At 44.8% G+C, this 12,678-nt stretch overlaps 1 protein-coding gene across 2 annotated transcripts in view; it reads left to right on the forward strand.

Moving 5' to 3' along the window:
- elavl4 (ELAV like neuron-specific RNA binding protein 4) overlaps positions 1–12,678 on the forward strand; it is a 71,718-nt gene that overhangs the window by 20,914 nt on the left and 38,126 nt on the right. For both annotated transcript variants that reach the window (XM_071920474.1, XM_071920472.1), the window contains exon 3: positions 9,866–9,952. In XM_071920474.1, coding sequence (XP_071776575.1) covers positions 9,866–9,952 — 87 coding nt within the window. The remainder of the gene's footprint in view (positions 1–9,865; positions 9,953–12,678) is intronic.

Consider the following 12,678-nt stretch of genomic DNA (forward strand, 5'->3'; position numbering starts at 1 on the left):
CAATACAACACATTTAAGAAAAATAAATGTAACATTCTTTCATGCAAAATATTAATTTAATACTGAGCACACACCAGCTCATGCTGTAATTATATAGGCTGTCTTATGCTTACGGTTGAAAATATTGTTTAGATTACAAAGTAAAGCGTTAATGTGTGTGTGACATGACACCACTAAGATACTTGGTTGAAGAAGACAAAGTTTCATGTTTTTTTTTGGCCCTTAGACCTGAGATAAGAATGTGATGATAACGGCTTTGTCATATTTTGGGTGAGTGTGAAGTCTGTCAGTATTTTGGTGGCACAGTATCTGTATAAATATTGCAAAATATTTTATTGTCTTTAAATGTCTTTTCCACTTTCCCTTAAACAAAAGCTGGATGGAAGCAGTTAATGAGCCAAAAGCCTGTTTGAATAAGAAGCCGCTGTAACAATCTCTGTCCCAATTAGCACGCTTTGGTTTTTAAATATTCCTTTTGTGTGAAGCCTAAACACACATGAAGATTCACAAAACGGTCACGTTGAAAATTTAATAGGCTTCCACAGCGATTTTCTTCATTTATTTAAAATGATTTTTTCCCTCTTTCTTTTTAAAAAGCTAGAAATCTGAGAGGCATGGCAAGGCATTCTGCTGTGAGGGGAGCAGCATTCACAAATACTAGACCTAATTCCTTTGGCAGCAACTCAAACTGCTACAGACAGACACATAATCAGCTGGGGAGTGTTAGCGCCTCAGCCCACTAGCAAACACAGGACCGAGCCCTTGTTGTGCGTCGCTGCTTTTCAGAATAAATATCCCGATGGAAAATACAGTGGGAGGAAAGAGGTATTCATGTGTATATAGCTCTTTGTTCAGTCAAAGATACAGAAGGAGAGAGGAACACTGGCTTTCTTAGCTACTTTACTGCTCTCGTTCTTTCTCTATCCTCTCTCTCTCCCTCGTCTTCTCTCTCTCTCTCTCTCTCCCTCCCTCCCTCCCTCCCTCCCTCCCTCCCTCCTCCTCTTTCTCTCATCCTCCACTGTACCCTGTGTGTTTTGGTATTCATACAGACGTTTGGATTTGAGTGGCAGTTTCTCCTGAGACTGTGCACAAGCGGCTGACTCGTCTCATCTGCATTTTGCATCCCAGGAAAAAAGAGAACAGAAAGCAGCAGAAAGCATCAGCGGGCAGGCAGGCAGCGCGTGTGCGTGTCTGTATGTGTGTGTGTGTGTGCGTGTGTGTATGTGTGTGCGCGTGCATGCATGTTGCCTGTTGTTTGGCTTTGGCAGCTTAACTGGCCCTGGCGCTGTTGCCGTGTGATGTTTAAAGGACGTTTCAAGGTCATGCTTTCGACAGGCCTCACCGCCTCTGACATATTAAACATTTATATATTTCTGTAGCCGGATGAATTATAGATTGAACATGCAACTGAACATGCTACAAAATGGCACCATTGTGGTTGGATAATAGACACATTAGGGCCTACAAACGCAGCATCCCACACGACATCCCGCAGCCTGCCTTATCACATCAATAGCAACATTAACACAGCGAGGAAAAAGCCTGATCTTACCCTCTATGTACCATATCAAGACACGGGAGAATCCCAGTGCGGCGGGAGAGAGGATATAGAAAGTCCATCTGGAAGTCAATTGTGACCAGTGACTCATAAAGATAGGGGCCGCCGTACATGAAAATCATAATTCTGGGGCTGACAGTAGCTTTCTCCACTTCCATCTAAAAGGAAAAGCTATCTCCTCATGAATTATTAGAGAGAGCGCCGGAGAGGAGCTGGATAATACCTGACTATTTTCTCTTGTCAGTCAGCGGTTCGGTGCGCCTTTTTTGGCGCAGCACACGCGAGGCCCGGGAAGGCTCCCAGCCGGTCCCACTGGCAGTTATCGACAGCGGTTTGAGATGGTAATATTGATAATGGAGGTGGTTGTCTCATCAGGGATATGGATTCTCACAGTAAACGCATATTCCCCTCGCATCGACGGCAACATTCTCCTTCCTACACAGTATAACTAGATGGAAATGGAGGGAACGTGACATCCGATGCTTATCAAGACCGATAAACGTCAGCAGCGGGCATGAACAGCACCCGTCAAGTTGGTATCAGGGAGAGAGAGAGGGTGAGAAAGAGAAAAGAAAGACAGAGAGAGAGAGAGAAAATGGGAATGATAGTGAGATAGATGTGTGCTATCTCGTAGATGCACGCCTCCCCGGCGCGTGCTATCGGACTAAAACGCCGTTCCAGAATTTTCTGCGGCAATCAGCCCCCGCCTTCTATACGTTTCCTCCCTGGCACATGCTACAGTATATGAGCATAGATAGTCTCCTGTGGGCATTTTCAATTACTCTGCACTGTACAGTGGTAGGGGGGATTAATCTGCTCGTTTGAATGCACGCCACACTTGATGGTTTAGTTGGTATGCCGCAGGCCTCGTCTGTTAGCTGTGCTAGTATACATTCAGGCTTTTGTGTCTAACTCTCCTCTCTTCCTGCTGCAGTAGGAACCATTTATGATTGCACCACTCTCACATCAAGTTACATCGAGATTAGATTTTCACAGAAGATGGGCCTCACCATAAATTCTCAAGTCAAACTCGAATCGAAATTGATTGTGTAATGACTAGTACAATGCAACTTTATAGCATTTGCAAAGTGATTGATATGGTTAAGCTATTCAAATGACAGCGTACTCAAGAGGGGAATAGTACCAAGCATATAGAAATCTTTTTTACATGGTGATTACTGTAGCTGATACGAATATTCAAATCACACAGGGCTTATAATATAAGCAGTATACCAAGGAACCAACCACACAGCATACCTATTGTACGAAAATCCAAATGAAATAAATTGATATTTTATTATGTCATATCCATCACAGGAAGAAGGTTGGCAAGAGATTTGTCAGAGGATAGACAAAGTTTCTCTCTACCAGTGATTTACTAACCTCCTCCATCTGATGTAGTTCCTAGTTATTCATTGTTTCCATCAAACTGTTTACTCATTAAGACAGATGACGGACGGCTGTCCTTTCCTCTTGCAGCTATTTGATTATATGAGCTCCGGTTCAGAGCCGAATCAATAACCAGATTAGCTCCTAGGCATACACACACACACACACTCGCGTGCACGCACACAAGCATACACACACACACACACAGATGCACACATACGCACACCCTCACACAGTACCCTAGGCCTTGGAATGAATTCTCGAGTACAACGGTCGGTTGGTGTCTATGTGATTTAGCTCTCTGCCTTTGCTGTAAGGCAGACACTGTCACACACACACACACACACTCTCTCTCTCTCTCTCTTTCACACACACACATACACACTCTCACACACACACATACATACAGATGGAGGCTGTGTCTGAGATGCAGCTGATGGGGGAAACAGTGATTAGATTAGGAAGAACTCTGCCTCTGCTCAGCAGCCGGGCCAGTGTGTGTGTGTGTGTGTGTGTGTTGTGCGTTGTGCGTGTTCCTCTCTCTCACTTGTTCTCTGCCATGCTGTAGGTTTTGTTCTTGTCCTTTACCTCCAGGCTGTTTTTACCTCTTTAAATACCTGTTCAACAAAGCCAATATTACCACTTCCAGCCCCAAACCAGTTTTAATTAAAAGTCCTACTGTGAAAAGGCTGCGAAGATCGAGGTCAGTCGGAGGAGTTTACAAGTTTCTTATTCTGTTGCTTAGGGAATTATATTCCTTTCAGAGAGGTTGTTTTAGCCGGTTACCTTGGTCTTCAAGGTCTCGTTTTATTAATGCATACAAAAAGAGTAAAAAAGAGAGAACTTTAGGTTTGCAGCAAGCCAGGAACCTAGTTTTGATACAGTTGGTCGATCACAATAGCTTGACACTAATTTGTTGAATTGCTTCTTTCTGACCTGACACATGAAGGTGGACACATGGTGCATGGGTGAGTGAATCTGTGTGCGTGCATTCACGTGTGCATACGTGTGTGCGTGTGTGTGTGTTAGTGTATTTTAGTGTATTTTGCTAAGGATAGAAGAGCAGCCTCACTAAAATGGCCGGTTGCCTGCACAGGTGCGTGGCCGCGTTCACCTGCCAGCTACTTGTGGAGGTGGTGTCCTCGCTCATGACACATGGTGCTGACTCAGATGGATCAGCCCGCTCGTTCCCCCTGCCTCGCTGTCTGTTCCTCCGTCCTCTATCCTCTGTCCCAGCCCGGCTAAAAACACCTTCAGCTCAACTCAAATACGAGCTACCATTACCTGAAATGAGGCCCAGAGTGGTGTAGGGTTTTGTCGCTGTAGACAATGTGGCAATGTCACTTACATTCATTCAGAGACCAGTTCAGGTTCGTGAAAGTAAGCAAGTTAGATCACAGCCGTGACAATTGCGGTGTGTGTATTTTTTTTTTGTCAGTCCATGTGTGTTTGTGATGTGAGAAAGGGAGACAGAGAGAGAGAGAGCAAGAAGAAAGAGGAAGAGAAAGGGCCCTGTTGGGGAGGATCAACCTTTCAAGTGATGTTAGCTGACATGGGCGATATACTGTAGACTGACAGTGTCCCCCCCCCCCCCCCCGCTTTCTCTATCCATCGCTGTGTCTTTACCTCTTTCTCTTTTTCTCAGTGTCTCCTTTGTCACCATCCACAGAAACGATTAATACTTACCGAATAGGCCCTACATGTTGTAGATAAATATCAGCTTCACTAAAACCTTTAACCACATTAATGACATTTAATTGAGGATGGAATCCCATGTAGGGGATGAGACGATGGTTTAGCCCCTTTAATCCACCATAAAGTCCTAGCTAAGGACCTCGACAGTGATCGCTCCCATCCGTCACACCCAGGGATTACAGCAGGACAGACAGCGATGCACAGCAGAGACATCTTGCTGATTTGACTGAGCTGGGAGTCTGGGTGCTGGCTGCAGCGAGCGCTGGCACAAAGGCTGGCAAACGAGGCTTGGGCCCTGTCTGTCGATGGGGTTTTGATGCAGTTCAAGGGAAGATTGCAGGTGAGATGATGGTGCTGCGGTGACTTGTGCCTGAGGTGTGGATAGAGGAACAGAGGTTAGGGGCAGCGGGCGAGGGATTGAGCCTGGCACGGGAGTCAAATTTGGGGGAACTGTGATGAGGACCTGAGAGGCCAGGCCAAGGCTGGGGCTGGGGGACGGGGACCAGGCCAGGCCTCCAATTCCCAGGCCCGGGCCCCATGCTCCAGGCCGCAGCCAAACAGCTAGGCAGGTGTCCAGCTGATCTCACACCCCCACAAGGGAGGAACCACAGAGCACCACATCACTGGAGCCGCACAAATTGAAGTGTCATCTCCAGAGTCAAGATGCTCACCAATTTTCTGCATGCGTTGGTGCAGAGTTGGGATTCAGCCAGTGGACAAATGGCTCCAGTTCCGCCTACAGTTTGGCTGAGCAATGAGACTGCGGTGTGTGTGTGTGTGTGTGTGGTGTGTGTGTGTGTGTGTGTGTGTGAGAGAGAGGAGTGAGATGGAGATGGAGTACTGTAGATCCTCACAGTCCTTGTCCTTGAAGGCTGTCTTGTCTGTCCTTTGACAGCCTCCAATACAACATGAAATAGTTAGAGAAAATTTTGTGAAGAATTAAGTCTGATAAATCTGAATAGAGTATATCATTTCAATTGAGCAAATGTAAAATATGGCACAACCATTCTTGCTGATGATGGCTTATTGCTGAAACGCGTCCGTCGTTTGTGCTCTATAGCTGCCCATTCAAATATATGACAAAAGGACATTATGAGTGCTGGCTTTTCTTTCTTCATGTATTGATCTTCGGCCGTGCACCTACGGAGGATTTTCTTGATCGAGTTGTGCTCGCATTTGGCGGAGTTTGGACAACCATTCTTGTGCCATACTCTTCAGCCTTCAAAAAAAGAAAGGAAATTGAACAATACGGCAGAAATTTAAAATGTGAATAAAAACCTGCTAAACACCACACTTGTGCCATATTGGAAATATAAATCTTGAGAAAGCTAAAACGGGGTATTTATAAAGATCCCGTCTGACTTTCCCCTCAGCAAATGGCAGTACCCTGTCATCTCCTGACCTTTAACCTGACGCAAGTATGCGTGGATTACCCAAGGGCTGAGAGGGGGTGTGTGGGAAAGCTGCATCGATCCCGCTGAAACAGTGAAGCATCATGAGAGGGAAAGAGGGAGAGACAAAAAAAAGTCAAGCCAAAGTTAAATGAAAAATTGCTTACGTACACGTCTCGCGCGGTCTGGAACATTTATTATTCTGAGTCACACAGAGAGGAAAGAGGTGGAGGAGGAGGGAAGAAGAGAAGAATCCATTTGGTAAAGTAGATGCGGATCGATGAGGCTGGAGGCAGGCAGGCCAGAGTGCAAGGGAGGAGGGGTGTGTGTGTGTGTATGTGTCTTTTAGTGTGTGTGTTTGTGAGTATTTTTGTCTGTGTCTGTGTGTGTGTGTGTGTGTGTGTGCTTGCGTGCATGAGGTGTCCCAGATTACTTTTCCTGATTGATCCGGCCCAGCATCCGTCTGACCTGCAGGACGTTTCAGAGCTCGGAAGACGCTGGTGGAGGTGGAGAGACGGCGAGAGAGACGGCCAGGAAGAAAGGGAGAGGAGAGAGAAAAATAAAAATCAATAGCGCAGAGCGCATTAGAGGGAACTTGACTGGCCGAGGAGCTGAGATAGTAAAGTCGTATTAATCTCTTTGTGTCTCAGTCGGTTTGATAGGAACTCCAATTCAGTATCACTTTGGAGGACTGGGAGGGAGTTTGGCCTGAGTTCAGTAGGATCAGATGTGGCCTTTATTTGTGGTAGCACAATGTCGAGGAACAAAATGGACACATAACACAAATTGTCACAATTTATTTACATGTACATATAGGTCATATGGTCACATAGCTTCTGCCAATAAAATAAAAGAACAAGGTGATGTTTTTTGTTTAGTTTACTTCTCGTTTAGTGTATTCCTCGTTTCTCAATTTCTTAATTTTGGTAAAAAGAAGATAACTAAAGCTAGGGAAATAGACAATAATATCTGAAACAAGATGGTGAGGCGAAGCCCTAGAAGTCAGAGGGTTTCACGCTGGCTCCATTTTGTAGCCGCCAGGCAGTGTGTCTATCAGTGAAGAGATCCTGCAGCATAGTGATCTACCTCTGCAGTCTCTACAGCCTCCATCTATCCTGGCCAAGTCAGGGTAAATTGATTGTCTAAGCTCTGTAAGAGCAGGGGGAGGGAAGCCTGCACCGGGGCAGCAATAAAAGTGGAGGTTTTATGGTGTTAAAGGAGCAGAGGAGTGAGGAGAGGAAAAGAAAGGAGGGTGAAAAGGACAGGAAAAGAAGGAGGAAACTTCTTCTCGGTCATCTAAATTTTACCACATCGCAGGGCTTTTACACGTTTTACCAGGTGATGCAGGGCTGTGCAGAAAGAGAAGGAGTCATAATCTTACTGCACAGTGCAGTAGAATACCCTGTAGATGTGTACAAACCTAGAGGAAGGCCATGACTGTGCCTGCGGTATTGTAGACTATTAGAGGAAAGCAAATGTATATTCCCCCTCCTTGCTGTAGGCGGATATGGCCTGTCCTATTTGACTGCACTACCCAGAAACCACTGGCCAGGAGCCCAAGGAGACAGGAAGCACTTTTGCGGCATCAAATATTAATGGCGTTATAGAGTGTATTGATTATATAATAAGTCTCCCCAGCTTCTAAGCGCCGACTGAAATGTATTCTCTGAATAATTGAAAATGCATCCATGAGCGGTTTTTCATCTCAATGGTTGGTGAATGTAATTGCATTGCGCCTTTATTCCGGTGTTATTTGAGATTTTATCAGAAGATCCACATGTGTGTGTGTTCATGTGATAAACGCGAGGACAGAGAGAAAATGAAGAAAGATGAGATTGTGTGTGTGTGCGCGCGCGCGCGCGTGTGTGTGTGTGTGTGTGTACTTGAGGCCGTGTGTTTTATACAGTTATTGAATGGTTGAGCATTGAATATTGAGCATTGAGTAGTGTTTGGAAAATGGGATGCAGAGTCTCATAAACACACTTCTGAGAAACGTAATATTCCTTTTGCCGACATGATGCTCCTCTGCTCTGTACGTTAGCTGTTTAAATGGAGACTCATATACATCTGCTTGCTGCTGCTTACATTTTTATCACCACATTTGTACATGCTACAGTTACACTGCACTGTCTGCTTGCTGCGGCACACCATTCCCTTTTGCACTGACACAGTATGTAAAATGATAGATTTGCAGAATGGGTGAAAAATGCTTTTGATGTTTCACCTCTGCCTAACATTTCCTTTTTTCAGGTTAGCTTTCCAACTGATATTATAATTTAATGGATGGGGCCAGTTGTATTAACATGCAGGCTATACTGTATATAGTCCTCTGCCTGTTGAAATGAATGTTGGTCCACTATACTGTATCCGGTGGCTTCACACTGTAACTAGCCTGGGCACCTTGGCCCTGGGGTGTAGCTATCCCTGGCACTGTCCACTCCTGGCTCTTTCAAATGGTTATAAATCCACCTCACTGGCTCTGGCCCACCTGCATTCACACTGAGGTGACCTAGCAAAGCTAAACGCTTTGAAAATGTTAAAATACAGTACATAAAAAAGCGTAATGCTTATCAGCAATATGTCCCAGTGAGGTTCACACAGTGGATGTATTATACAGTATGTTTTTTTTGTATTCTATAAAGCTGTTTAGATTTTGCTGTTGTCTGTTTGTTTTGTTTTGTTTTTTTTAGACATACAGTAACCCTTCAGTCTTCACCCAGACTAAAACAAAGGTGGCTGAACTTAAACCTATTTTTAAATGATCATCCCAAAAAATACCTCAATATTCACCATAACCTGTCAGCAGTAGAAACAATATTCCTCATCTTCTCTTCCACCCTAACCCCTCTGCCCTTCTGTATCTTCTTTTTCCCTTTCAAGCTGACAGTTCACTCTCATTTAGACCCCCATTATGCATTCTTGCCTAAGTTTACAAGACACATTGACAACAGAACATGTACAGACTCTCTCTCTCATCCCCCACCTCTGTCTCTCCCTTTCTTTGAAGTATCGGAAGTGTCTTCCCCATTACTCAACCCTTGTCTTTTCTTCCTCCGCCTCCTCCTCCCATCTGATCCCTCGCTCCCTCTCTTCATCTCTCTGAAGGAGTAAATGAAGGCAGAGGTCATCCCTCCTCTCTTCCTCCTCTCCTGCTAAATTGGCTGCTTGTAGCATCAGTAGCTAGCTGCAGGCATTTGAGCCCCCTGCTCTGGAGAGCTAGTGAACAGACTTCCTGCTCATTTGTGGCGTTTCTGTCTCTCTTCAACAAGGGGCTTGTTTACCCACAGAGAGCAAGAGGGAAACCCTCATTATAAACTCTGCGAAGGTCACTGCAGCCACCGCACCAGTCTGCCGACTTCAACAGATACACGCAGTTTTGCACCGTACACTATGAAGCTACTCCGATGATTGAAACAGATTAAAACAGCAAAATAAATAATATCTCTACCCCCGTTTCTATTTTAGCAATTCCATATTCAGCTTGAAGAAATTTCCCATCAATTTGACTCATCCCATTTTTCAAAACCCAATATTTTTTTCTTCTCTTTCACAGTGTGAATTTAATATATTAAATTCACCAATCTCAAATGACTCATCTCAACCAAGCCTACATCAACCAAAAAAAAAAACAAAACAAAACAAGCCACCTGTCGTTTTAGTGTGACTGGTGGAATGACTGTAAAGGTGTGTACAGTATTTCTGTAGTGAGCCACCATTCCCCCGATTCCCCCCACCCCACCCCAATCCCCCTCCAACCCTGACCCTGTAAAGTGAGTGTGTGATGTTGACCGGTGGGCTGTGCGTCCCTCCCTCCCTGTGCTCCGCTCCATAGGGGTCGACAGAGACACAGTGGCGTCAGGCAGAGCTCCCACAGCTCCAGGGCTGGGCAGAGAAGGGATTGCTGACACAGCCAAAGATGGTAAGGAGACTACTGCCGCCAAATGGATGGCCCAGCCATTTTACACACCCATGAAGTAACATGATCTGATATTATACTGTGTTTACATATATACGCACTGGTGGTGATGCTGCTGACTGAGACAGTTTGAACCGTAGGAGGAATTGATGGATGGGGCTATAGAGGGAGGGGAGGAGGGGGGATTGGTTTGGTTGCAAGGGTGGAGGAAGTTGTGCAGAGACTAGGGGAAAGCAATATTCAGCAGTTGACTCCATCCATTGTATATCTTTGAGGAAGCCAATAAAAGATTATTGCATACTTATATAGCATTTCTCAATTTTGTATGTGATGATTTTTTAGGATTTAAAAGAAAAGAACTGTTACAAATCAATCATGCTGTTTAGCCTTCATGCACGCATGTAAAGCTGAACCCCTGGGCCTTTCTAATGGGCCGCTCCCTGCCTTAGTTTCCTCCCCCCAGACACATGATCCTCTGAGATACACAAAGGTTGCTCTTTGCTAGCCTGACACTTTCCCTCTCTCTCTCTCTCTCTCTCTCTCTCTCTCTCTCTCACACACACACACACACACACTCTCTCTCTCTCTCTCTCTCTCTCTCTCTCTCTCACACACACACACACACACTCTCGCTCGCTCTCTCTCTCTCTCTCTCTCTCTCTCTCCCTCACACACACACACACACACTCTCTCTCTCTCTCTCTCTCTCTCTCTCGCTCCTACACTGAGCACTCAAGCACCCATTAAAAATCCCAAAGTAATAGGTCCCTCCCATGCACTTTGCTTCATCACTACTGTAGCTCCTGCATTGTGTTTCAGTGAAGGCAAATCGACTTATCATTCTTGAGATTCCAGTTTTAAGAATGACCAGCAGGTAGCTTGCATTCTAGAGCAAGTTGAGTTTTATCTCTCTTTCACAGTGTAGCATGTTTCTAAAGCACGTTTCCAGCGACTGTTAGCACTGGCATCTACTTGTGTTTCCTTTAGCTAGCAGCCCAGTGCTGGTTCTGCCCGCTACACGACTAGCATTATAATTTGTGAGTAAAAGAGGCTGTGTCTTCAGGCTGACTCGGTGGCTCCTGCAGCTAGCCAGAGAGGGCTGTGTGTTGGGCCCGGTCAGGACACATGCAGTGAGCGCCGTCCGCAGCACTGGGCTCCACAGTGGGAGAGCAGGAACAGCCAGAGAGCGCACCACAAACACCAAGTGGACTGCTGAGCCGCACAAATGCTGGTGGGCAGGGACAAGGAGAGGAATATAATTGGCCATTGGGACTCGGCAGGTCCCTGTTAATTAGAGGCGGCCATTTTGGTGTGAAAACTCCTCAGAACATGTCCCATGGAGTTGAAAGTCTCTCTGACAGAATGGAGCCCAGCAGGGAATGTAAACAGATTTAATAAGGCCCTCTCCAATCAACTCTGTTATGGCTAGATGCTTTATCCTCCCCCCTCTCTCTCTCTCTCTCTCTCTCTCTCTCTCTCTCTCTGTGTCTCTCTTTCTCTGTCTCTCTGTTGTGGTAGAGTGGTGAGCGAGTGAGGAAGGATACTGTCAAAAGAACAATTTGCATGCAGCTCTCATCTTGAGAGCTTTTAGACGTCTCCCTGTCTGTTTGTTTCTGCTGTGGGCTCGGGGCATTGTTCAGTCTGTGTGTGTGTGTGTGTGTTGTTCTTCCACTCACTGCAGATGCCACAGAGCGTGTCTGAGCGTGCATTTGTGTGTATGTGTGGATATATGTGCATGCACATTTTTGTGTGCGTGTGTGTGCATTTGTGTGCATAGATGTATGTGTGAGTGTGTGTGTGTGTGTGTGTGGAAAATGAGAGGATGGAAGCAGACTCAAGACTGACATTTTGCCGGTACTACTCCTGTACTCCTGGAAACATTTGGAGGTTGTCTAAAAAAAAAAGCACAGAGATTGAAGGAAAGAAGAAGTGTAATAAATGATAAGAAATAGAGCCTTATTTTGGAGGTAGAGGATTAATCGCTGCTAAATTCAGTTTACTCACCAATTTGGTAATGTAAATGTTTACAAAACAAATTTATATATTCACATTCATGTATGCATTATAGTATGTAGTATCATATCACACTGATGTCAGATCATTTGCATACAATAAAGTCTTCTCCAGAAAATAAAAAACAATAAATAAAAACAGAGGTCATAGTTTGCCTTCCCTTTCAATTACTTATCACTATGCATAAGTAGTGATAGAAGTAAAGTGATTAAAACTAAGAAGTACACTTATTGTAAATGCCTTAAATGGTTTTGAAAACTATTTTTGTACAAACAGTGCGAAATTTTTAAAATCAGCTTTGTGCTATATTATTAGAACACAAGTCCAATCTTTTGATAATCCAGAAATAGAGTGAAATAGGACTTGTGTGCCATTTCTCCTTGCTAAAACTAGCCCTGCTTCCTGTCTGCGTGTAGACTTTAGAATAGTTAAAAATAGACAGAGGGCTGAATGGTGGAACAGGGGAAAGGGAGAGATCTGAGTGATGACTCTAAAACTTTGATTGAATCAGATTAAACCACATTTACATCTTAATTAGGGTTTCACCATGTTAAGTCATCACAGTGCTTGTAGGCTGAATTCACGGGAGCTTGTGGGTTTTCGCTCTGGTGATCTGTAGCGGTGTTATATTCAAATGGGAATGGACATACATGGGCCTTTTTGGTCAGGCACTAGCCACGGTTCAGTATAAAAAAATTGTCTTATTCTCATACACA

Source organism: Centroberyx gerrardi, chromosome 9 (genome assembly GCF_048128805.1).
Source record: "Centroberyx gerrardi isolate f3 chromosome 9, fCenGer3.hap1.cur.20231027, whole genome shotgun sequence".
NCBI lineage: Eukaryota > Metazoa > Chordata > Actinopteri > Beryciformes > Berycidae > Centroberyx > Centroberyx gerrardi.